This window comes from Artemia sp. Qi Xiang Cuo, chromosome 2, assembly GCF_049724085.1.
Source record: "Artemia sp. Qi Xiang Cuo chromosome 2, ASM4972408v1, whole genome shotgun sequence".
Taxonomy (NCBI): domain Eukaryota; kingdom Metazoa; phylum Arthropoda; class Branchiopoda; order Anostraca; family Artemiidae; genus Artemia; species Artemia sp. Qi Xiang Cuo.
Window position 1 is genome coordinate 20,840,069 of NC_142795.1, and position 23,336 is coordinate 20,863,404.

Below are 23,336 nucleotides of genomic sequence, written 5' to 3' on the forward strand. Positions count from 1 at the left end.
ACTCGGAGTAGCTATGATCACCGGCACACTTGCTACATTTAGTGTCCTTCTGACACTTGTTTGCACGATGACCGAAACCTTGACATTTATAGCACTGCAGCGGCTTTGTAAGGGGTTTTGACACAGGTAACATGGTGTATTCCACTTTGATTCCAAACTTGAGAGCCTGATCGAAGTCAATCTTAGTAACAAACGTGAGCCGAACAACTGAGGAATTTCCAAAGGGCTTGGCTTGGGAAACACCGCTAATTAGGTTGGGAATATTTGAAACGTCGTAATCTTTCTCAACGTAAATGATCCCGAGGTATTCTGAGCGCAGTACCTTGCTATGTATATTTTGCTCGCCTTGGGCCCCGGAGGCGACAACCCTTGTGGATGTTTCGTCTTTCATATGTACAAACAACCTGTCTCTTCGTTGTTCGATTCTGTCTATTTCATCACTGGGTCCAATTTTCCTCAAGAACTCCTTTTGCTTGGTAGGATTAGCACTCAAGCTTGCGGGCAGATTCGACAAAACAACTGGGATAGTCCTTTCTGGTCGGGGCAGAGATGGCCATTTTGGTGACTGGTTCTCTGAGCTAGGTACTGCAGAGGTTTCGTGCTTCTCTACAAGAAAACTTAGCATCACTTTACAATCATTCAATCGTGAGGTAACAATCGTACTCATATCCTCAGGAATGGTGGGAACGTCAGCTGGGTCGCGAATGGCAAAACGAGGGGTCAAAACTTCATTTGCAAACCTTTGTGACATAACCTCATAAATATCGCCATAAAAGGCGGAAGCCGGGTGAGAGCCCCTACGACTCTGATTAATGTATTTGACGAGCATTGATTTGCATTTATCAATAGCATCTTTCAGAGCTTCCTTTGAGAAAAACTTCGACTGCCTTATAACAATATCCTTATTAGTTTTTTTTCCATATGCCTCTGTATAAAGTTCAACACTGGACTTAAAACCACGGTATTTTCCGTCATTCTTGTTCCATCTATCACCCCAAAAGACAAGGGAAGCGTCAGCCCCCGTTACCTTATCCCCACAGTTTAAGGGAGACTCTCCCGGGAGGTACAACGGCACTTGCCACGGGTTTACTGCCCCTCTTCTGCTTGTCAATTTGGGTTACGCAAAATTGAAATCAGCACAAATCTATTTTTGTAAAGTGTAAATAAATGTCCATAAACTAGGTCAGTAGATTACAACATTTTTAATCAATATAAAAATGTTTTGTCACACAATTAACTCTGGTCACTGAATTAATTTAAGATCCTACCCAGTTTCAAGTTGATAAAATCCAAAAAAGTGTTATCACATTCAAGACTAATTGAAGACTCTAAAATAGTGCTTAAAACAGCACTAGATTGTTATTTTGACATTATTTAGCACTATTACAGTCAATTTTTGACTATAGCACCAAAAATTTCTGTGTAGCACGAAAATTTGGCCAATTGTAGCAATTTAGAAACTGGCCGTGGTGACAACCCTAGTTGCAAGGAATACAAATCTTCATTTTGCTCACCACCCAGATGGAATAAGTTGGACAAAGGTTAGGTTTTCAGATTATAGTTAAACAGCTTGCACCTCAAACAAAGGGAATTCATTATTGCAATAAGAAAATAAAACTAATGTACAATAGTGAACAAAAATGCAATAAGTAAACCAAAAAAAGATAGTCCAAAAACAAGCACCAAAATCCAGGGCTATTCGATGAAATATTTATGGAGCATACCTAAAATCGACGCCTCTAAATATAAACCCCGGTTGTCCCATCCCAGCTATGGATTATTCTTAAACTGCGCTCTCTATTCAAACTTTTTAGTTTTTATGCAGATCCCCGCTATTAAAGCAAAATCTTCAAATTTAAAATGAATGACTACGAACTCGATATTTACAGTGATGTATCTGGCTTTCCCAATGTGACTAAGGTAAGATAATGGCAAAATAAATGTATGCATACTAGGCATAATTCAAAAATCTGAAACTCTATTTCGGATGCTTTTGTTTACTTGGAAAGTTGTTGAGCTTAGCCTAGGAATGAATCTAGGTAAATTTTTACCAAATCATATTATTGACTTACAAATAAAGTGAATATATCACTCGATGCCTTTTTGGTAAAATTCTACTTTAGCTACTTTTGACTATCTCAGAAAGGGGTTAGGTTAGGAAAATGAAACTTTCAGGGATGAGTCTACAGGCTAAAGTATGTCCCGGGAAGGTACTTTGAAGTACCTACCTCCACTCCTTCTCCTTCTAGAGGGTCCTTACCTTTGATCACCTGCAAAATCTGTGTGTCATAAAAGTAAAACCTTGCAAAATAGATCTTCTGCTTAAATGAAGTATAACAAAATTGTTTTCAGCTTCACAGCTTTTCTCAATCCCAATTTATAAGGTTTTAAAGATACGCAAATATATTTCCTAAATTTTTGAAATAAAACATTGATATGGCTTAAAATTCTGCTCAAATAACTGAAATTGCATTTTCAGAGCTAAAGCCAGAGAAAAGGAAAATGAAAATTAAGGTAAAATTTTGTTTTCTCAAAATTTCAATTGGTATAGACCTGTCATACAGGAAAATTTCAAGACCCTCTAGAGGGAGAAGGAGTGGAGGTATATACTTCAAATTAACTTCCTAGGACATTCTTCGGCCTGTAGACCCATACCTGAAAGTTTCATTTTCATAACACAAACCCCTTCCAAGATAGCCAAAAGTAGCTGAAGTAGAATTTTACCGCCTTTTTTTATGCTGTTTCCAAATATAATAATCATTTTTGTCAGAAATGAATTTTAGCCCCCACTCCTATATATACAAATTCAGGGTAGGTTAAAAACCAGTAGGCCCTATGCAATTCAGCAAAATTATGTAAAACTCAAACTCTCACATCTTGTTACCAAAGAGGAATTTAGAAGGATTGGGGGTAAAATTCTACTTTAGTTACTTTTGGCTATCTTGGAAAGAGGTTGGGTTAGGAAAATGAAACTTTCAGGGATGGATCTACATGCTAAGGTATGTCCCAGGAAGATACTTTGAAGTACCTACATCCACTCCTTCCCCCTCTATATAATGGTAAATTACTGCACATTACAAGTTGTTTTAGCTCACATTTCATCCTATATTACTATCATAATTATAAATCACTGCTTACCTTACACAACTTCAGCTTTTAACTTTATTCATTAAAATATATTCCAAAATCCTATTTTCATTTAACATTCATCCCTTTAAACTTATTTACTATCTAGCTGACCTGCTTATGGAACCTGTTTGTGATGTCACAACTTTGCTTATCATAACCCCTTTAAGGGTAGCATGCAGGTGCCATGGGGTAGAAGACAACTCTATGTTGATAAGCTATTTAAACTTTATTAATTAGAGAAAGGATTTGACAAGAGATAGACCAGTAAAAAAAATCCAAATTGTTTTTAGAGGAAAAATTATATAATGAGAAGATGTTTTTATTTTTTATAGGTCCATGCGGTCATAAAATCTGTTGAGTTTATTGAAACACTAGCATGAACTTTGTGTAGTTACAGACTCTCCATAAAACGTTTAAAAGTGCAAAGATGCACCTTAGCCAGGGGGGAAGTTGTGCTTGGGGTGGATTTCTAAGGGGAGAATTTTCCTTTGTGAGGGAAATTTCAGATGAGTGAACATTCTGGGGGGAATGTTACACTGGGGGGTATTGACAGAATTACTATATGAAATTCATTTTAATTGTTTTACATTCTCTTTGCCAAATTTTTTATATGGAGATTTTTTGGGGGCTTTTTTCTGTGCATTTTGTTTTCTGGGAAATAATTTCCACAGAAGGGGGTATTTCTGGAGTGACCAAGAAACCAATATATAGATTAAAGTCTTATTCCAATGAAAAAATGCTAAGGAGAATTTTTTAGGTCAATTGTCCACAAGCAATTTTACAGAGAGGGGGGATTCTCAGCAAGGAAAGAATTGTCTGGAGGGAATTTGACGGGGGAGGTGCACTTTACGTCGGATGAAATTTCCATGGAGGAATTCTGTGAGGGGGAGGGGTATATTTCATTGGGGGTGAGCCAGATTTAGCAGCACTATTTGAAAAAAAAACAGAAATTATGCCATATATGAAGGGTTGCCCCTCCTCAATACCTTATTCTTTGTACTAAAGTTTGACTGCTTGCTAAAATTTAAACACAGTGGCAGTTTAATTAGAATAGGAAACTTTGTTAAAAGTCCTAACAGCTTTAAAATAAAGAGCAAGGTATTGAGGAGGGGCGGCCCCTTATATCTAGAATAAATCTGCCAAAACTAATATGCCAATTGTGTTTTAATTTTTCATGCACTGTGAGCCAAAATCAAACTAGCATTAGTTGAAAAATGTTCAGAAACTAAATAAAAAACAGGTTTTATTAACTGAAAGTAAGGAGCAACATTAAAACTTAAAATGAACAATAATTATTCCGTATATGAAAGGGGCTGTCCCCTCCTCAACCCCTAGCTCTTTATGCTAAAGTAACATAAAGAGCAAGGCGTGGAGGAGGGGACAGTCCCTTTCATATATGGTATATTTGCTGTTTGTTTTAAGTTTTAATGTTGCTCCTTACTTTCAGTTAAAAAAAACTTGTTTTTATTACTTAATCTCATAAAGACAATACTTTTGTCAGCATATGAAGAACTGTGTATATTGCAATTATATCTGTCTGGTTTATATGCAAAGTAACACAAGAGACAAAAATTAATGTACAAGAGAGTAGTGAAGAATTATGGTATACAAAGTAATATTTGGCAGGGATAGTCACTACTGATAAATCACTAGGGGTGGCAACATGATTGGATAATTTTCGGGAATTTTGGGAACCAAATTTTTTTTGGGGTGGCACAGAGATTTTTGGGGAAATCCCCTAAAATTTGGGAATAGTGCAAGCCCTGCTTGATTTTTAATCAAGAAAATCGAAATACTTAAACCACATGAGAAAAGAAAAGCTTCAACTTTGCAGTTGATGTGACTTTAAAGGACAAGTTATGTCATGGGAAGATGTTTTTGAAATCTGCTTTGCCCCAAACTCAAAATTTTCCAAACTTCTACTTCAGAAGCTTTTTTAAATATTTGTAAAGCACTAAGACATAGAGCGCTACAAACATCAGAATCAACTTTAGAGGACAAGTTATGTCATGGGAAGATGTTTTTGAAATCCCCCTTCCACCCAAACTCAAAATTTTCTAAAATTCTTACTTTAGAAGCTTTTAAAATATTTCTAAAGCGCTATAAGATAGAGGGCTAAAAATATCAGAATCGACTTCAGTCGACCCGTTATATCACAGTAAGATGTTTATGAAATCCCCCGTCCCCCCAAACTCAAAATTTTCTAAATTTTCCAAAATTCTACTTTAGAATCTTTTTTAAATTATTTCTAAAGTGATAAGACAAAGAGAACTACAAACATCAGAATTAACTTTAGAGGACAATATTTGTCATGGGAAGATGTTCTTGAAATCCCCCTTCCCCCCAAACTAAAAAATTCTCCAAAATTCTACTTTAGAAGCTTTTTTAAATATTTATAAAGCGCTAAGACATAGAGCGCTACAAACATCAGAATCGACTTTAGAGGACAATTTATGTCATGGGAAGATGTTTTTGAAATCCCCTTTCTTCCCAAACTCAAAATTTTCCAAAATTTTACTTTAGAAGCTTTTTTAAATATTTCTAAAGCGCTAAGACATAGAGTGCTACAAAAATCTGAATCAACTTTAAAGGACAAATTATGTTATGGGAAGATGTTTTTGAAATTGCCCTTCCCCCCAAACTCAAAATTTTCCAAAATTCTACTTTAGAAGCTTTTTTAAATATTTGTAAAGCACTAAGACATAGAGCGCTACATACATCAGAATTGACTTTATAGGACAATTTATGTCCTGGGAAGATGTTTTTAAAATCCCCCTTTGCCCCAAACTCAAAATTTCCCAAAATTCTAATTTAGAAGCTTTTAAATATTTCTAAAGCACTAATAGATAGAGCACTACAAATATCAGAATCGACTTCAGAGGACAAATTATATTATGGGAAGATGTTTTTTAAATCCCCCTTCCCCGAAAACTCAAAATTTTCCCAAATTTTACTTTAGAAGCTTTTTAAATATTTCTAAAACGCTAAGACATAGAGCGCTACAAACATCTGAATCAACTTTAGAGGCCAAATTAATTCTACAATAATCCCATCTTCCCCCCAAACTCAAAATTTTCCAAAATTCCACTTTAGAAGTTTTTTTAAATATTTGTAAAGTGCTAAGACATAGAGCGCTACAAACATCAGAATCAACTTTAGAGGACAAGTTATGTCATGGGAAGATGTTTTTGAAATACCCATTACCCATTGAAATTTCAACAAAACAACATTTTACCTTAATTTTCAGTTATCAGTTTCTTTTTGTCTGGCTTTAGTTCTGAAAACGCAATTTCAGTTATTTGAGCAGAATTTTAAGTCCATAGTCAATGTCTACAGAGTTATGTCATGGGAAGATGTTTTTGAAATACCCATTACCCATTGAAATTTTGACAAAACAACATTTTACCTTAATTTTCAGTTATCAGTTTCTTTTTCTCTGGCTTTAGTTCTGAAAGTGCAATTTCAGTTATTTGAGCAGAATTTCAAGCCATATCAATGTTACAAGTTATGTCATGGGAAGATGTTTTTGAAATACCCATTACCCATTGAAATTTTGACAAAATAACATTTTACCATAATTTTCAGTTATCAGTTTCTTTTTCTCTGGCTTTAGTTCTGAAAATGCAATTTCAGTTATTTGAGCAGAATTTTAAGCCATATCAATGTTTTATTTCCAAAATTTAGGAAATGTATTTGCATATCTTTGAAACATTATAAGTTGGGATTGAGCAAAGTTTTGAAGCTGAAAACAATTTTGTTGTATTTTGCAAGGTTCCATTGCTATAACTCACAGATTTTTATAGGTCATTCAAAGTTTTTGAAATCCCCCTTACCATTCAGACCATTCCCCCTTCATACTCTAAAATCTGGTTGATAATTTGAAAGTTGAAAAGCCTTATTTTCCACGGGGGTATTTTTTTTTGGGGGGGGGGGGATTTTCCGTGAGGGTATTTCCCGTGGGGTGGGGGGGTATTTTCCGCGGGGAAGTATTTTCTGGGGGGATTTTCCGGTGGGTATTTCCCAAGAACCACAAATTTGATGGTATGAGTTTTATTAAAATCTTTGACTTTTAGGGGTTGTTTCCCCCTTTTACGAAACTCAGACAAATGTTCTAGACAGGCAAATTATCAACCAGATTTTAGAGTATGATTCCAGTGCTACACGTTGCAACGAAATGGTCAGCTTAGATTAGTATAAGCAGGGGCACCGCGAGCAGGTTGCTGACCACCGCCCCCTCCCTTCCCCACCCCCAGCTATCAAATCCCCTTGCAGCTAACCTTTCCACCCTCGAAAGAAAAATTTTATATAAGTTCCAGCATTTTATACATATTTTAAATTGCGGATGTAAAAAAGAAAAGCAAAATTTCTCAACATTATAGGATTAAGCTATTTGAATATGTTTTATGTGGTTACCCAACTCAAAATGATAAGGGGTTTCCAAAAAAAATAATCAAAACGAACATAGATTATTTGGTACTTGTGCATTATAAATAACCCACCGCTATAGACTGTACAAGGAAACCATACAAACGGGTATTTGTTAGACAAATGGATTGCGAAGCGTGATTTCTTATTGCGTTTACAATATTTTAACTGTTGTTTTTTGGGTTTAGGGAGGGAAAAAGGTAGTATCACTGAAAAGCCCGCCTGCTGTTAAATAGAAGAAGAAGGTACCTAGGTTAGGTTACGTTTTTAATATATGCTATTATTTACCCCCCACCCCCTAATGTGATAATATATAGCCCAAATTTGTTTCTAAACTTATATTTTCATACAATTTTATTTTACTTTATTAGCAGTAACCAAACTTAACTTCTTTTGTGTATAGTGGTGGGTTATTTATAATGCATAAGTACCAATTATTCTATAGTCAAATATTTACTTCCGCCGCCTCTCTCCCCCTCCCTATTTACACTTCAATAACGTCTCGTAGCTTCAAGAATGAAGATTGCTACACTAAACTATTTGGAAAAAAACATTTGAATTGCTTTAAGAACAAATGGGGTTAGATACCGTAATTGCCAAATTTTCAGTTACAACGTTTTAAAAATTAATTAGTAAATAATAGCCATAAAAAACAAATTAGTTGGGGTTATAAAGCTCCGATATATGTTTCATGAAATGGTGCATTCTTGAGGAGATTGAATATTTTTTTTGAAATAGTGCTCTGCCAGATATCCTTCCATATGTTCTTCTCTTCTGCCATATTTGGGTATATTGTCTCGAACTTCACGCCAGTGTCTTTCGATGTTTTGTTTGTGAGCACCTGTTGCAGGGTCAACAAAATTTATGCTGTGGTTGACACGTAATGCTGATAGCCCTGGCTAGCCAAGCAATCGTAGGCCCTCCAACAGTCACTGATAATTGTTGTCCCTGGCAGGATTCGGTTTTGGATAATTCCCAACATCATGGCACTACTTCTATCTGGCACAGAAACCATGAATGAATTACCAGTTCCTTGCTCTATTCCACCAAGTACCCAAGCACCCGCAACAATCCGACCACGATTATATTTACGCTTCCCAAATTTGGCTTCATCTATCTCAACAATGACTCCTTCTCCTCCCAAAGGAGCGGAGTTTGAATGATATATATTCATACAAACCTCTCTGTAGAACTGGTTCCAATCCACAAAGGTTTTTTTTTACAACAAGTAACATTGTTGATCATGAAATCCTCCCTTGGAGGCAGTATTTGAAGCCTTTTTTTTTTTTTTTTTTTTTTTTTTTTTTTTTTTTTTTTTTTTTTTTAGTTAACAACATTTCCAGATACCTTGGTGTTCTTATGTAATTTTTTAGTGGCCCTATTACCTAGAAATAATTATTTTCTGACTTCAAACTGTCCAAATACTTTAACCCCTAGGGAAAATACCCCCCCCCACGAAAAAGAAGGCTAGAATTTTACAGAATTTTGAGTTTGGGGTGAAGGGGGATTTCAAAACATCTTCCCATAACATAATTTGGCCTCTAAAGTCGATTCTGATGTTTGTAGTGCTCTATGTCTTAGCACCTTAGAAATATTTAAAAAAGCTTCTAAAGTAAAATTTTGGAAATTTTTGAGTTTGGAGGGAAGGGGGATTTCAAAAAAATCTTCCCATAGCATAATTTGTCCTCTGAAGTCGATTCTGATATTTGTAGCGCTCTATCTATTTTTGCTTTAGAAATATTTAAAAAGCTTCTAAAGTAGAATTTTGGAAAATTTTGAGTTTGGGGCAAAGGGGGATTTCAAAAACATCTTCCCATGACATAAATTGTCCTCTAAAGTCGATTCTGATGTTTCTAGCACTCTGTGTCTTAGCGCTTTAGAAATATTTAAAAAAGCTTCTAAAGTAGAATTTTGGAAAACTTTGAGTTTGGGGGGAAGGGGAATTTCAAGAACATCTTCCCATAACATAATTTGTCCTCTAAATTTGATTCTGATGTTTGTAGCGCTCTATGTCTTAGCACTTTAGAATTATTTAAAAAAGCTTCTAAAGTAAAATTTTGGAAATTTTTTAGTTTGGGGGGAAGGGGGATTCAAAAACATCTTCCCATGACATAAATTGTCCTCTAAAGTCGATTCTGATATTTGTAGCGCTCTATGTCTTAGCGCATTACAAATATTTAAAAAAGCTTCTAAAGTAGAATTTTGCAAAATTTTGAGCTTGGGGCAAAGGGGGATTTCAAAAACATCTTCCCATGAAATAAATTGTCCTCTAAAGTCGATTCTGATGTTTGTAGTGCTCTATGTCATAGCGCTTTAGGAATAAATAAAAAAGCTTCTAAACTAGAATTTTGGAAAATTTAGAAAATTTTGAGTTTGGGGGAAAGGGGATTTCAAAAACCTCTTACCGTGATATAACGTGTCCTCTGAAGTCGATTCTGATGTTTTTAGCTATCTATTTTTGAGTCCTTTAGAAATATTTAAAAAGTTTCTAAAGCAGAACTTTAGAAAATTTTGAGTTTTGGAAGAAGGGAGATTTCAAAAACATTTTCCCATAACATAATCCGTCCTCTCAATTCGATTCTGATATATTTAGTGCTCTATCTCTTGGTACTATAGAAATATTTAAAAAGCTTCTAAAGTAGAATTTTGGAAAATTTTGAGTTTGGGGCAAAGGGGGTTCAAAAACATCTCCCCATGACATAACTTGTCCTCTAAAGTTTATTCTGATGTTCGTAGCGCTCTGTGTCTTACCTAGACCCCAGCACCATGCCGGCGCATCAACCGAACGCCGCCAACAAGAGGCTCAGTTGACCGCTGTTGAAGTGTCGCGGCGCCGCCGGAACAGGCGGCGGTGTTTGAATGACTTTGAATTAATTTTGCGGCAATTCTTTATTGCGTCAACCGCAAAGTTAAAGCTTTTCTTTTCTCGTGTGGTTTTATTATTTCAATTTTCCTGATTAGAAATCAAGCATGGCTTGCACTGTTCCCAAATTTTCGGGGATTTCCCCAAAAATCTATGTGCCACCCCAAAAAAAAAATTGGTTCCCCAAATTCCCGAAAATCATCCAATCATGTTGCCACCCCTAGTGATTTATCACTAGTGACTATCCCTGCCAAATATTACTTTGTATACCATAATTCTTCACTACCCTCTTGTACATTAATTTTTGTCTCTTATGTTACTTTGCATATAAACCAGACAGATATAATTGCAATATGCACGGTTTTTCATATGCTGACAAAAGTATCGTCTTTATGAGATTAAGTAATAAAAATAATTTTTTTTTTAACTGAAAGTAAGGAGCAACATTAAAACTTAAAACAAACAGCAATTATACCGTATATGAAAGGGACTGTCCCCTCCTCCACGACTTGCTCTTAACGTTACTTTAGCGTAAAGAGATAGGGGTTGAGGAGGGGACAGCCCCTTTCATATAGGAATAATTATTTTTCATTTTAAGTTTTAACGTCACTCCTTACTTTCAGTTAATAAAACTTGTTTTTTATTTAATTTCTGAACGTTTTTCAACTAATGCTGGTTCGATTTTGGCTCACACTGCATGAAAAATTAAAACACAATTTGCATATTAATTTTGGCAGATTCATTCCGGATATGAAGGGTCGCCCCATCCCCAATATCTTTCTCCTCACGCAATAGCTGTTAGCACTTTTAAAAAAGCTTCCTATTCTAATTAAAAAGCCCCTGTGTTTCAATTTTAGTAAACAGTCAAACTTTAGCATAAAGAATAAGGTATTGAGGAGGGAGCAATCCTTCATATATGCCATAATTTCTGTTTGTTTTCGAATAAGGCTGCTAAATCTGGCTCACCCTCTATGAAATATACCCCTCACCCTCATGGAACTCCTCCGTGAAAATTTCATCCAACGTAAAGTGCACCTCCCCCTGTCAAATTCTCTCCAGGCAATTCTTTCCTCGCTGAGAATCCCCCCACTCTGTAAAATTGCTTGTTGACAATTCACCCTGAAAAATTCTCCTTAGCATTTTCTCATTGGAATAAGACTTTAATCTATACATCGGTTTCTCGGTCACTCCAGAATTGCCCTCTTCCGTGGAAATTATTTCCCAGAAAACAAACCTCACAGAAAAAAGCCCCGGAACATCTCCATATAAAAATTTGGCAAAGAGAATGTAAAACAGTTAAAAAGAATTTCATATAGTAATTCTGTCAATACCCCTTAGTGTAACATTTCCCCCAGAATATTCACTCATCTGAAATTTCCCTCCCAAAGGAAAATTCTCCCCTTAGAAATCCACCCCAAGCACAACTTCCCCCCTGGCTAAGGTGCATCTTTGCACTTTTAAACGTTTTATGGAGAGTCCGTAACTAGGCATACACAAAGTCCATGCTAGTTTTTCAATAAACTCAACTGAAACTTTATGAGCACATGTACCTATGAAAATAAAAACATCTTCTCATAACATAATTTGTCCTCTAAAAACAATTTGGATTTTTTTTTTTACTGGTCTATCTCTTGTCAAATCCTTTCCTAAATTAATAAAGTTTAAACAGCTTATCAACACAGAGTTGTCTTCTACCCCATGGCACCTGCATGCTACCCTTAAAGGGGTTATGATAAGCAAAGTTGTGACATCATAAACAGGTTCCATAAGCAGGTCAGCTAGATAGTAAATAAGTTTAAAAAGATGAATGTTAAATGAAAATAGGATTTTGGAATATATTTGAATGAATAAAGTTAAAAGCTGAAGTTGTGTAAGGTAAGCAGTGATTTATAATTTTGGTAGTAATAGAGAATGAAATGTAAGCTAAAACAACTAGTAATGTGCAGTAATTTACCATTATATAGAGGGGGGAGGAGTGGAGGTAGGCACTTCAAAGTACCTTCCCGGGACAAACCTTAGCATGTACATCCATCCCTGAAAGTTTCATTTTCCTTACCCAACTCCTTTCCAAGATAGCCAAAAGTAACTAAAGTAGAATTTTACCGGATTGGATATATTAATGAATAGCTAAAAGTCTAAGCTATGCATCAATATGGTTATTATTCAGATAATTTAAGATCAACCACTTGAAACCATTGGTTTATTGACTTACATGCAGGGACCTCTTTTTGGGAAATACCAAATATCCTATTTTGATGTATATATCCTTCCAGTGTTTCAGTTTTATTCATATATTAACAGAAAGCTGATTTTCTTCTGTTTCTAAAACTATAACTTTTATTGCTTGATATCTATTCCATAAATCTTAAATATAATTTTTCTTTCCAAATGCTTATCAAAACAGATACCACATTTTCAATTTGTGCTGACAGATCATTGGGGAAAATTTGACCAAGAAGGGGGGTTCTTGTTACTGCCCTCACATTGCTTCATGTTGTAGTAAAAAGGGGTGGTCCAAAAACCCATTGCTATTTTTCCGGAATGCCAAAGAAAAGTGGTCTACAAAAAGAGGTCTTTTACCCTATACATTTGCACATTAGGGGGGTGGTGGGAAAGTTTAATCTTACCTCTCATTTAACCTACATCAGAAATAAAATTGGGTAAAGTTCTACCAAATCATATTATTGAGTTAGGACAAAAGTGAATACACCATTCGATGCCCATTTTTATGCTGATTACGAATATAATAATCATTTCTATCGGAAATGAATTTCAGCCCCCCCCTATATATGCCAATTCAGGGTTAGGTTAGGTATATTTAGGGGGGGGGGAGGGCTGAAATTCATTTCCGATAGAACTGATTATTATATTCGTAATCAGCATAAAAAAAAGGCATGGAATGGTGTATTCACTTTATTCATAACTCAATAATATGATTTGGTAGAAATTTACCTAAAATTTACCCCCACCCCCCTAATTTGCAAATAAATACCCTGAATTGGTATACACAGGGGTGGGGGTAAAATTCATTTCCAATAAAAATGATTATTATATTTGGAAAGAGCATAAAAAAGGCATTGAGTGGTATGTTTACTTTATTTGTAAGTCAATAATATGATTTGGTAAAAATTTACCTGAATCTCAGCTTGACCGCTAAAAATATACCCCAAATTGAAGTCCAGATTGAAGCTCCTTTCTCAAGCTCCTTTCTCCATCAAAATTTTCAAAAGTTACAATTCTCATCATCTTGGAATGTAGACTTTGTTGAATTGGGCTAAGGGAGGTATAAGGGAAACTTCCATAAATAGGCTAGCCTAGGCGTAGTTCCACAGCTTAAATTAGGTGGTAATTTTTTTGAAGTTCATATTATTTACTTACAAATAAAGTAAACATACCACTCAATGTCTTTTTATGCTCTTTCCAAATATAATAATCGTTGTTGTTGGAAATGAATTTTACCCCCATCCCTGTGTATACCAATTCAGGGTATTTTTTTGCATATATGGGAGGGGGCTGGTGGAGGTAAAGTTTAAACTTAAATCTCATTTACATCAGAATTAAAATTTACCCCCCCCCTCCCCCCCTAATGTGCAAATATATACCCTGAATTGGTATATATAGTGGTGGGGGTAAAATTCATTTAAAACAACAATGATTATTATATTTGGAAAGAGCATAAAAAAAGGCAACAAGTGGTATGTTTACTTTATTTTTAAGTCAATAATATGAACTGCAAAAAATTGACCAATTAGGTTATGCCTGAGAAGACTAGTATGTTTATAGGTAGTAACAGTAGTTATAGGTAGCCTAGAATTGAATCTGGAGTTGATAGTGGCATGCCCCAGGGAATGATCTTGGGCCCGATACTTGGTAAATGTTTACCAGATCATATTATTGAGTTATGACTAAAGTGAATACACCACTTGATGCCTTTTTGTGTGCTCTTTACAAATATAATAATAATTTTTGTCGGAAATGAATTTTAGCCCCCAACCCTATATATACCAATTCAGGGTATATATTTGCACATTAGGGGGTAGGGGAAAGTTTAAATTTACCTCTCATTTACATCAGAAATAAAATTACCCCCACCCCCTAATGTGCAAATATATACCCTGAGTTGGTATATATAGGGATGGGGGCTAAAATTCATTTCAAACAAAAATTATTATTATATTTGTCAAGAGCAGAAAAAAGGGCATCAAGTAGTAGGCTAGATTCACTTTATTTGTAAGTCAATAATATGATTTGGTAAATATTTACCCAATACTTTTCAATATTTACATTAATGATGCTCCATGGGCTATAAGAAATAAGATGAGCCTTTATGCCAATGATTCAAAGCTTATTGAGCCTGCAGAGTTGACAGCAACAAGAGCCACCATACAGGAAGGCCTGTATTCACTTTCCCTTTGGGCGAGTCAATGGAAGCTTCAGTTTAACATCTAGAAATGCAAGACAGTACATTTTGGGAAAAAGAATGAGAAGTGGCAGTACCATATAAGTAGAGAGGATGGCTCTAGGCAATCAATTCGTTCTTTGGCAGCTGAAAGAGATTTGGGAATAGTTGTCAATGAAGAATTAAAATTCCGTAAACACACACAAACAGTGGTTGCCAAAGTATCTCAGACCCTCAGAATAATTAAGCATACAGTATGTAGCAGATCATCCAAAGTCATGACAAAGCTGTACAAGTGGCTTGTGCAACCATTGCTGGAATTTGGGATGTGTGTTGCCATGCCCCTGAATAAGGGTGACCAACAGAAAATAGAATCTGTTCAAAGGCGTGCAGCCAAAGCTGTTGATGGATGCAAGAACCTCAACTATCCATCTCACCTGAATAAACTACAGCTCCCAACACTAATCTACAGACAACAGAGGGGAATGTCATCTTGGCTTACAAGCTACTGCATGCTGATTCCTCTTCTGAGGAGCATTTCCAACTAGACAAATTATCCAGGACAAGAGGGCATAGTAAGAAGCTGCTCTAGAAGAGAGCTCACAGCAGACTCTGCAACCACTATTTCTCCAATAGAGTGGTGGCCCCCTGGAACAGTCTTCCCAATGCAGCTGTCACCATTCCCTCTATCAATGCATTCAAGATTGCCGTTGATAAGAATTGGGCCACCAAACCATGGAAAACAGAGTGGGACACTGCCAAAGCAATGGATCCTCATTGTCACTGACCAGCAACTCTACAGGATTTTTTCCTTGTTTTGCTAGACAATGCAATTTAAGGTAATTAGGGCTATTGAAAAGGAAACATGTTAAGAAAACAAATCTTACTTCATAATATACAGTACAATTAAAGGCTTAGCCTAGTTAACACATTTGAAGTACTGCTCCACTATACTATACCCATCCCCCACCAATGTTAAAATATAGTCAACATTATGTATTTCCCATGTATTTTCCATTTCTTGATTTCATCAGAGTTGATTTAATTTCTACAGGTAGACCTACATAGGTTCAAACAAGAGGATTTGTCTTCTTATGATTGCATGATATAGGAGATATATAATTTGGGCTGTAGATTTGCACATTAGGGGGACTGGAAGGGGTAAAGTGTAGTAGAGCTGTATTCAAAATATGTTAAATGGGCTCTAATTATTTTAAGTATTATGAAGTAAGAATTGTTTCTTAACATCTTTCCTTCTCAATAGTTCCTAATCTAGGCGTAAACTAAGCATTTTAATCAAGATATTGTTGAAGACAATATTTTTTAGGCACTCTCCAAGTACAAGAGTCTTACCCTATTCCTGAAAACACTTCACTCCCCCCCCCCCCTTAGTTATCAGATATATAGCCCAAATTATTTATTTTCCATGAATTGTCCTTATTTTTGATGCTGTCAGTATTGTTACTTCTTTTCTATATGTGTTTACAAGGTCTGTAGATAGCACAAGGGGATCAACTCAACTTGAATTTCCTAGCTTTATTTCATTGATTATTGGATGATCCTAACTATATTTCAAAAATATTTGCAAGTTCATTACAAAATATTTTATGCAAGCAATAATATCATCTTTCTAGAATCATTATCATCAGCCTATAAATTTTGGCTTCCAAATCATGTGCAATAGAGCACCTAATAAGAGCATTAAATGATATATTGATAAGAGCACCAAATCCATCATAGATAGCCTATGTAATTGGGTATTAATTGACCTTGAACTGTATTGGGATAGTGCTTCTGCAATCCTTTCCAAGATTAAGGTACCATTTGTCCTGCTAGTCAAGCACTCACAGCTCCTCGCTGTGGAAAAACACATTTTCCTTGATATTTATTGTGCAGAGATATGCCATGCTTTTCAATATGCAGAATCTTGTGCTGTTCCATTGGAGTATTGCCATCCAGGAACAGTTCACAAGTGTTATGAAAATCAAAGTCTCTCCCTATCTTGTGATTTGGCAAAGTTTTGGTTACATCTATCAATTGAATGCAACCAACCATGGTCTGATCCGATTAATTTCATCTGCATCACAACAAAGAAAAAGTTTGCTAAGAAAGTTCAGAACCACCACAAGAAAATCACAGGCCCAGGTCTAGTGGGCCTATTGGTAAATCCTGGCCTGGTATTGCACTAAAAATGACATTTTTTGGTGCAATTTCTTGAGTAGAAACACTGGGAAGCATGAAAAAGATACCATACAAACCTATAAAGTTGAAAACCAACAATGAGATTTTTATAATCCCACCTTTTTAGTGATACCCCTCTCAGTCCCTTTAACAACCTAGTAAAGAGCAAACCACAGCCCAGAGTAACCAAAAGTTAAAAAACACATTTTGAGAGAAGTTTAATGCCCTTTAGTTTTCTAGATTTTGAATATAAAAAAAAATATGTTGTTTTAATTAATTTGTGTTTCAGATAGGCTATATTCATGGCTGCATCCGGGGGGGGGGGGGGTACATGGTTTTGATATTGAAAACATGTGTTAAGACACAAATTATTCCCAGAATTAGTGCAAAGGGTAACATGATCAGCTGCCAAGTTTGGGAGGCAAAATTCCTTGAGAAGGAGAATGTAAGGCACTTTGTCCTGACCATAAATAATTCTCAGGGCTCTCTTCTGGATAATTTATAGCCTATCAGACTGATTCACCATAAGGCCAAAATGCCAGAGTGGGCAAGCATACTCAAGCAGTGGATGGATGAAATATATATAAAGGCAGAGGATGTGTGCTTTTGGACATGAAAATTTAGCAAATAGCTTATGGAGAGACATAGATGCACTAGCCTGTTTAATAATAGAACAAACATGAGCCTTCCATTTCAAATCACTCATCAGTGTATCCCCTAAGAATTTTTGTATTGAAGTTGTAAACAATGGCTTTGATTTAAGAAAAAGGAGGGTCATAATAATAGATTTTTGAGAATTCACTTTCATTTTTGACTGGGCGGCTTCACTTGTAAAGTCTTTGAGAATTTCCATTGCACTACTCTGAATATTTCTTCTGTACCTTTTGAGCAATGACATGCCATCCACAAGCCTCCATTGATCAACTGAATAATTAGCAAGATTATTAATCATTATCCAAAATAATAAAGGACCTAAAAGTGTACCCTGCAGAACTCCACAAGAAATAGGGAATGAATCAGAGTAAACATTTTTATACTTAACAACTTGACTTCTATTTGACAGAAAAGATGCAATAATATTAGCTTGAAAATGATGTATTTTAAATTCACTAAGCGATTTATTTACAATACCTCATTTTTCAGTTTATTGTGATGCAGAACCCTGTTTTTCTTGATACTTAGTCTCAGGGAAATGACACTTTGATGAAGTTTATCAAGAACCTCCTGGTAAAAGTGTTGATTGACTGTCTGATCTTGAGGTACACACTCTTTGTGGACAATTCTGTCAATGCTGAAAAAACGAGTCATCAAGAATTTGATTTTCAACTTCCTTGTCATTGATTTTTTAGTCCTTGGAGAGGTTAAAGTGTACCACTCCATTCTCTGGCTATTGGTATCTTTGATGTACTCAAGCACCTAAGGCTAATCACCAGTAATAACTTGTTCCAGAAAATAGGGATCATTTTCACTGTACTGTGCCCAAGACTGAAACAAAACCTGATAGCACACTGTTCTTCAAAAATTGATGGCATTCATTTTTAGAATGCAGTAGAAAAACTGTTTCTCCAAAACAATCGTCTGGACAAGCAAATGACTGCAGTGAGTTCAAACCATACTGAAGGCAGCTCATAATTTCACTTGTCATCCATTCAAGTGCCACGTCTCCACTGTTGCCAGATCAAGTGCTACATCTCTAGTTTCATTACTTAATGTACTCATATTCTTTTTTCATTCTTTTTTAGCATTATGAAGATGAAATAGTAAAGCTACAAAACGAAAATGCAGCTTTAAAACAGACGATCAAGAAGCTAGAAGAAAGTGTCCAAACATTGTCCAATGCATCCTTCAAGTTAAAAAGAAACATTTCAAGTCTTTACAGAACAGCAGTTGCAGAAATTCAAAGGCTGAAATCTCAGCTGTCAGAATGTCAAAAAAGGTATATTTCTGTTTTAACCCCATGGTAATATTCTTAATGAACATTAATATTATTGAAGTTAATTAACACCTTAAAAAAGAATTATTTGAGGATATTAATACCTGAATATACAAGGGCCATTATTCCCCGGTTTGCACCTGGAACTTAAAATATTTTGCAAAAAGAAAATATTTTGCAATTTTAAGATTTCATAATATAGGATAGTATATATTTTTCGAAAATGGGCATGGAGCTAACATATGGTAACATGTTAATTTACTACCATAGGTAGTGCAATAGTACTGCCTAAGCAAAGTGGGCATAATGTATTATTTTGCTGGTTTTCTTCACCAAGGCATTTTGTAGGGAAGGAATTGTTGGATAAACTTTGGAAGGGACTCATTTGATTGGAAATTGAAAGTTTTAGCTCCCGTTTTAAGATGCAAAAGTGATTGGAGGGCAAGTAGCCCCTCTCTCACGCATTTTGTCCCCAAAGACATTCAATCAAAATTTTGAGGTGGTCATCTTGTTCAGCATAATTAAAAGGTCCAATCATTATGTCCTTAGGGATGATACCCCCCTTGGGTAAGGGGGTATGCTTGACTTTTTGCATAAAAAAAAACAAGGGTATTCAAGTGAACTGTTTGCAGCTTTCAGGGAATGTTGAGGAGACCGTTGGACTAACCAAAAGGCACTATGTGCATATTTTGCTCCTACTACTATAAGTGGTACTGCTACTGCTACTACTATGACTTCTATTAGTAGTACTACTGAAGCTAAGGGTGATGAAGTGAAACTCAGAGATGGCTGTTGAACTAAATTGAAACGCCATGCTGAAGGGTGTATCAGCAGTATTTCAAGAACAGCTTAGAGCATTAGGTTGAACCTTTTAGGGCATGTTGAGGGTCTTTTTGAACTAATAAAAAGGTACTATGTGCATACTCTACTACCACAACTGGTATTGTGACTACAACTACTAGGCCTACTATAACTGTTATTACTTATACTAAGACTCCTATTAGTAGTATTACTGAAGCTAAGGGTGGTACAGTGAAACTTTAGGGAATATTGAGGAGGATGTTGAACTAAATCGAAAAGTACTATGTTGATTCAGGTTATTAAATGGACGTAACAGCTATATACCAGGAACAGCCAAGAGCATTAAGTTGAAACTTTCAGTGCATGCTGAGTAGAATGTTGAACCAACCAAAAGGTACTACATGCATACTACTGCTTCTATGGTTAATACTACTACTAAGGGCATTAAAGAGAAATTCCTAGGAAATGTTGAAGGTATGTTAAATTGAATTGAAGTACTCTATGTGTATGCAACTGTCAAAAGGGCATATTAGCATTAATGGCTTATAGAATTAGATTGAAACTATCAGGGCATGTTGAGGGGTATGTTGAACTAATAAACAATGCACTATGAGCATAAGTAGTAGTAGTACTGCTACTGCTGATTACTATTGTTACTAAGATTAATGGTATTAATGTGGAACTTTCAGAGACCGTTAATGCGGATATTGTGCTATATTAAAACACACTCTGTGCATGCATTCTTTCAAAAGGGTGTATCAGCAATATCTCATAAATATATTAAAAGGTTAAGTTGAAACTATCAGGGCATGAGGAGAGGATGTTGAACTACACCAAAAAGGTACAATGTGAATACTAATTCTGCTACTGCTACTGATACTACTATTGCTATCACTAATACTGCTCCCAGTGCTTCTACTATTACTTCTGCTACTCCGACTACTACTATTACTAAAGCTAAGAGTATTTGTAAAACTTAAGGGAATGTTAAGGGCGATGTTGAACTGAATAAAAATGTACTAGGTACATATGGCTTATCAAAGTAGTGTATGAACAATGTCCTAGCAACGCCTTAGGGTATTGAGCTGAAACTTTCCAGGGCTATTTGTATTACTACCAATGTTGCTATGCTACTACTTCTATGACTACTACTGCTACTGTTGAAGTAAATCAAAATAGTTAGTGGTGGTTGTTAGTAGTAGCAGTAATAGTTTGGGAATTGTACCGTTTAAGAAGAGAAATGCCAAAAGCATTACTTTTATGCAGCTCAAATGGACTGGAAAGTCAATACTTTTGTGAAAAACACTAGAAATAGTAGAAATCCGGTGCAGATGGCTTTACTGAGAGATATCTTTTTAGAACTAGCTCATCCATCCAAATCAAAACGCATTCCTTACAATCAACCAGGTTTAAGCAAATTCCGTTTGAAATAATGGGACCGTATGGAAGTAATAGTCCATATTTTGTTTTGAACAAGGATAAATTATGAACGAGAAGTCTAATGATTTCGACAATCTTACCTGTTAAAATAATAAGATTGCTTGACTTGGTTAAGAGGCCCCATACCAAACAATTTGGAGGAGACCCATGGTATATGCCATCCCCAGAAATTGTTCATATGACAAGTTCAAAGTACTTCTCTCGGGCTTGTATGGAGGTTAGAGGCCATAAAGTAATTTCTCCTCCTACCTAAATTTTAATTGTCTTATGATTTTGTCATTATTTTCTGCAAATGTCACCTTTTCTGAAGCAAAACCAGAAGCCTTTGAAAACATATTTTTGGTAGTTTCAACTTTCTGTGCGAATTCCTTCAGATCAACAACGAGGCGAGATTTTCTCATACCCTAATTCATCTGAAGGAAAACTTGACTAAACGTGCAATGCAGGTGCTGACAGCTTCCCTTTTATTGCGGAATGCAAAATATAATGATTGGTTGAGTTGAATTAAGAGGTACATTTAAAAAAAAAACTCGGAGAAACCTTTGGTATGTGCCATGATCAGAAATAGTTTTTATCAGAAAAGCTATATGCATGAATAAAGTGGTGTTTGTATTTAATTCATGCTACAAAAAAAAGTCATGCTTACATAATATGACGGCAATATAGCACGACTATTTTTTTCTTTCATTAGACCACCATGGATTAAACTGACTGAATTTTGATGTGCTTGAACTTAGAAAACTTGCTACTATGAGTGAATATACCATTGGGATTTGAGAAAGGGTTTCCGTGGTTATGGAGAAGGATATGTGGGATAATTTTAGAAAGGCTTTCTTTATAATTACCTAATGCTGGGTTTATGTAAAGTAGTGAATCAGCAAAACTAGATAGACTGTTGTGAAGACTTTGCTAAGATATTCAATGGGGTGTATTCCTAGAAAACGGCTGGGAACTCCCGAAGTAAATTAGAATTCTTAGCTAAACTGATCACCAGCCAAGGGGTAAAATGAACCGTTCCTTGGAAAGTGGATCATAAAAAGGTTTTCTCTTAGTAAGAGCAGGGTTCTATAAAACTCTGATAATATAGTCAATATGGTCTTCGGTCCTAGCCCCTCCCCCTCCCCGTGAAGAATTCCCCCCCAAATCTCCCGGATAATTTCGGATATTAATTAGAAAGGAAATTGAAAATTTTACTCACATGTTTAAATAACAACAAAAGGAGCTTTCTAGTTTCAATGACAGTAATACCCTGCGGTGGAGCACTCCATCAAAAAGATGCACGTGGAAAAACCTCAGGTATGGGGAGGAGGGTGGCAAGTACTAAAAGCAGCTTTGTTTTCATTCAGGTTTAACTGGTAATATTTCTCATTTTCCTATTTATATAAATCATTTGATGAATACTTGTTCCACCAGGGTGTATTGATCCCTAATAATTTTGGAAGAAAAACTCACGTGAGTGACGTCTTATTTATGAGCACATTTCAAGAGCATAAATATGTCATCTTCGCCTCAGGGGTTGTTGTATCGTTTTTAGTGTCTATGGCACATGTATAATTACACAAGAAGTATAACTGGCCAATCTGTCATCTGGTGATAGGAGCATAGGACAGTTTGTGTAACGAAGGCGAGAAATTGCAACGTTTGCTGTTTTGATTAGACTGGTCAATGCAGAGCGCATGCAGTCTTCACCGCTAAACGACTTAACTACATCCAACACTTGCATGGTATTACTGTAATCTTGTTGCACCTGAGCGTAAGAGCTCCCTAAGGCTTCATACATTTCAACATGCTTAGGATTTGACGATTGGTACACATCTGTGAGTCTCGCTTCGCAGTCCAAAGCGATCTTATTGCTATGTATAAGCCTGTTCTGGAAGTTCTTAAAATGTAGGATCGCTCCGTCTCCACTAACCGTTTCCAAAGCCTGGAATCCTTGACGGTTACAGTGTCTCATGTGATGCTTTAACTTTAAATCAGAACAAAATCTTGAGAGATGTTGGACAGTAATAGCATACACACCCGTTTTTACCCTCCCCCAAAACTCTACTAATATCCCTAATTGTATTAAAATGTCCTAATGGATCAGGCTTTGTGGGTGGCGTGTATAGAAGCCAGACCCAATGCTTCACTGACTCAATGGACGGAACCCTCACTGGAAATAATAC

At 35.9% G+C, this 23,336-nt stretch overlaps 1 protein-coding gene across 1 annotated transcript in view; it reads left to right on the forward strand.

Annotated features, from left to right (window-relative positions):
* The first annotated feature begins 1,847 nt into the window (after positions 1-1,847).
* LOC148954989 (uncharacterized) overlaps positions 1,848-23,336 on the forward strand; it is a 42,412-nt gene continuing 20,923 nt past the window's right edge. Inside the window, exons 1-2 of the mRNA XM_089108010.1 lie at positions 1,848-1,920; positions 18,740-18,933. Of these exons, the coding sequence (XP_088964136.1) occupies positions 1,861-1,920; positions 18,740-18,933 (254 nt within the window). The 5' untranslated portion in view covers positions 1,848-1,860. The remainder of the gene's footprint in view (positions 1,921-18,739; positions 18,934-23,336) is intronic.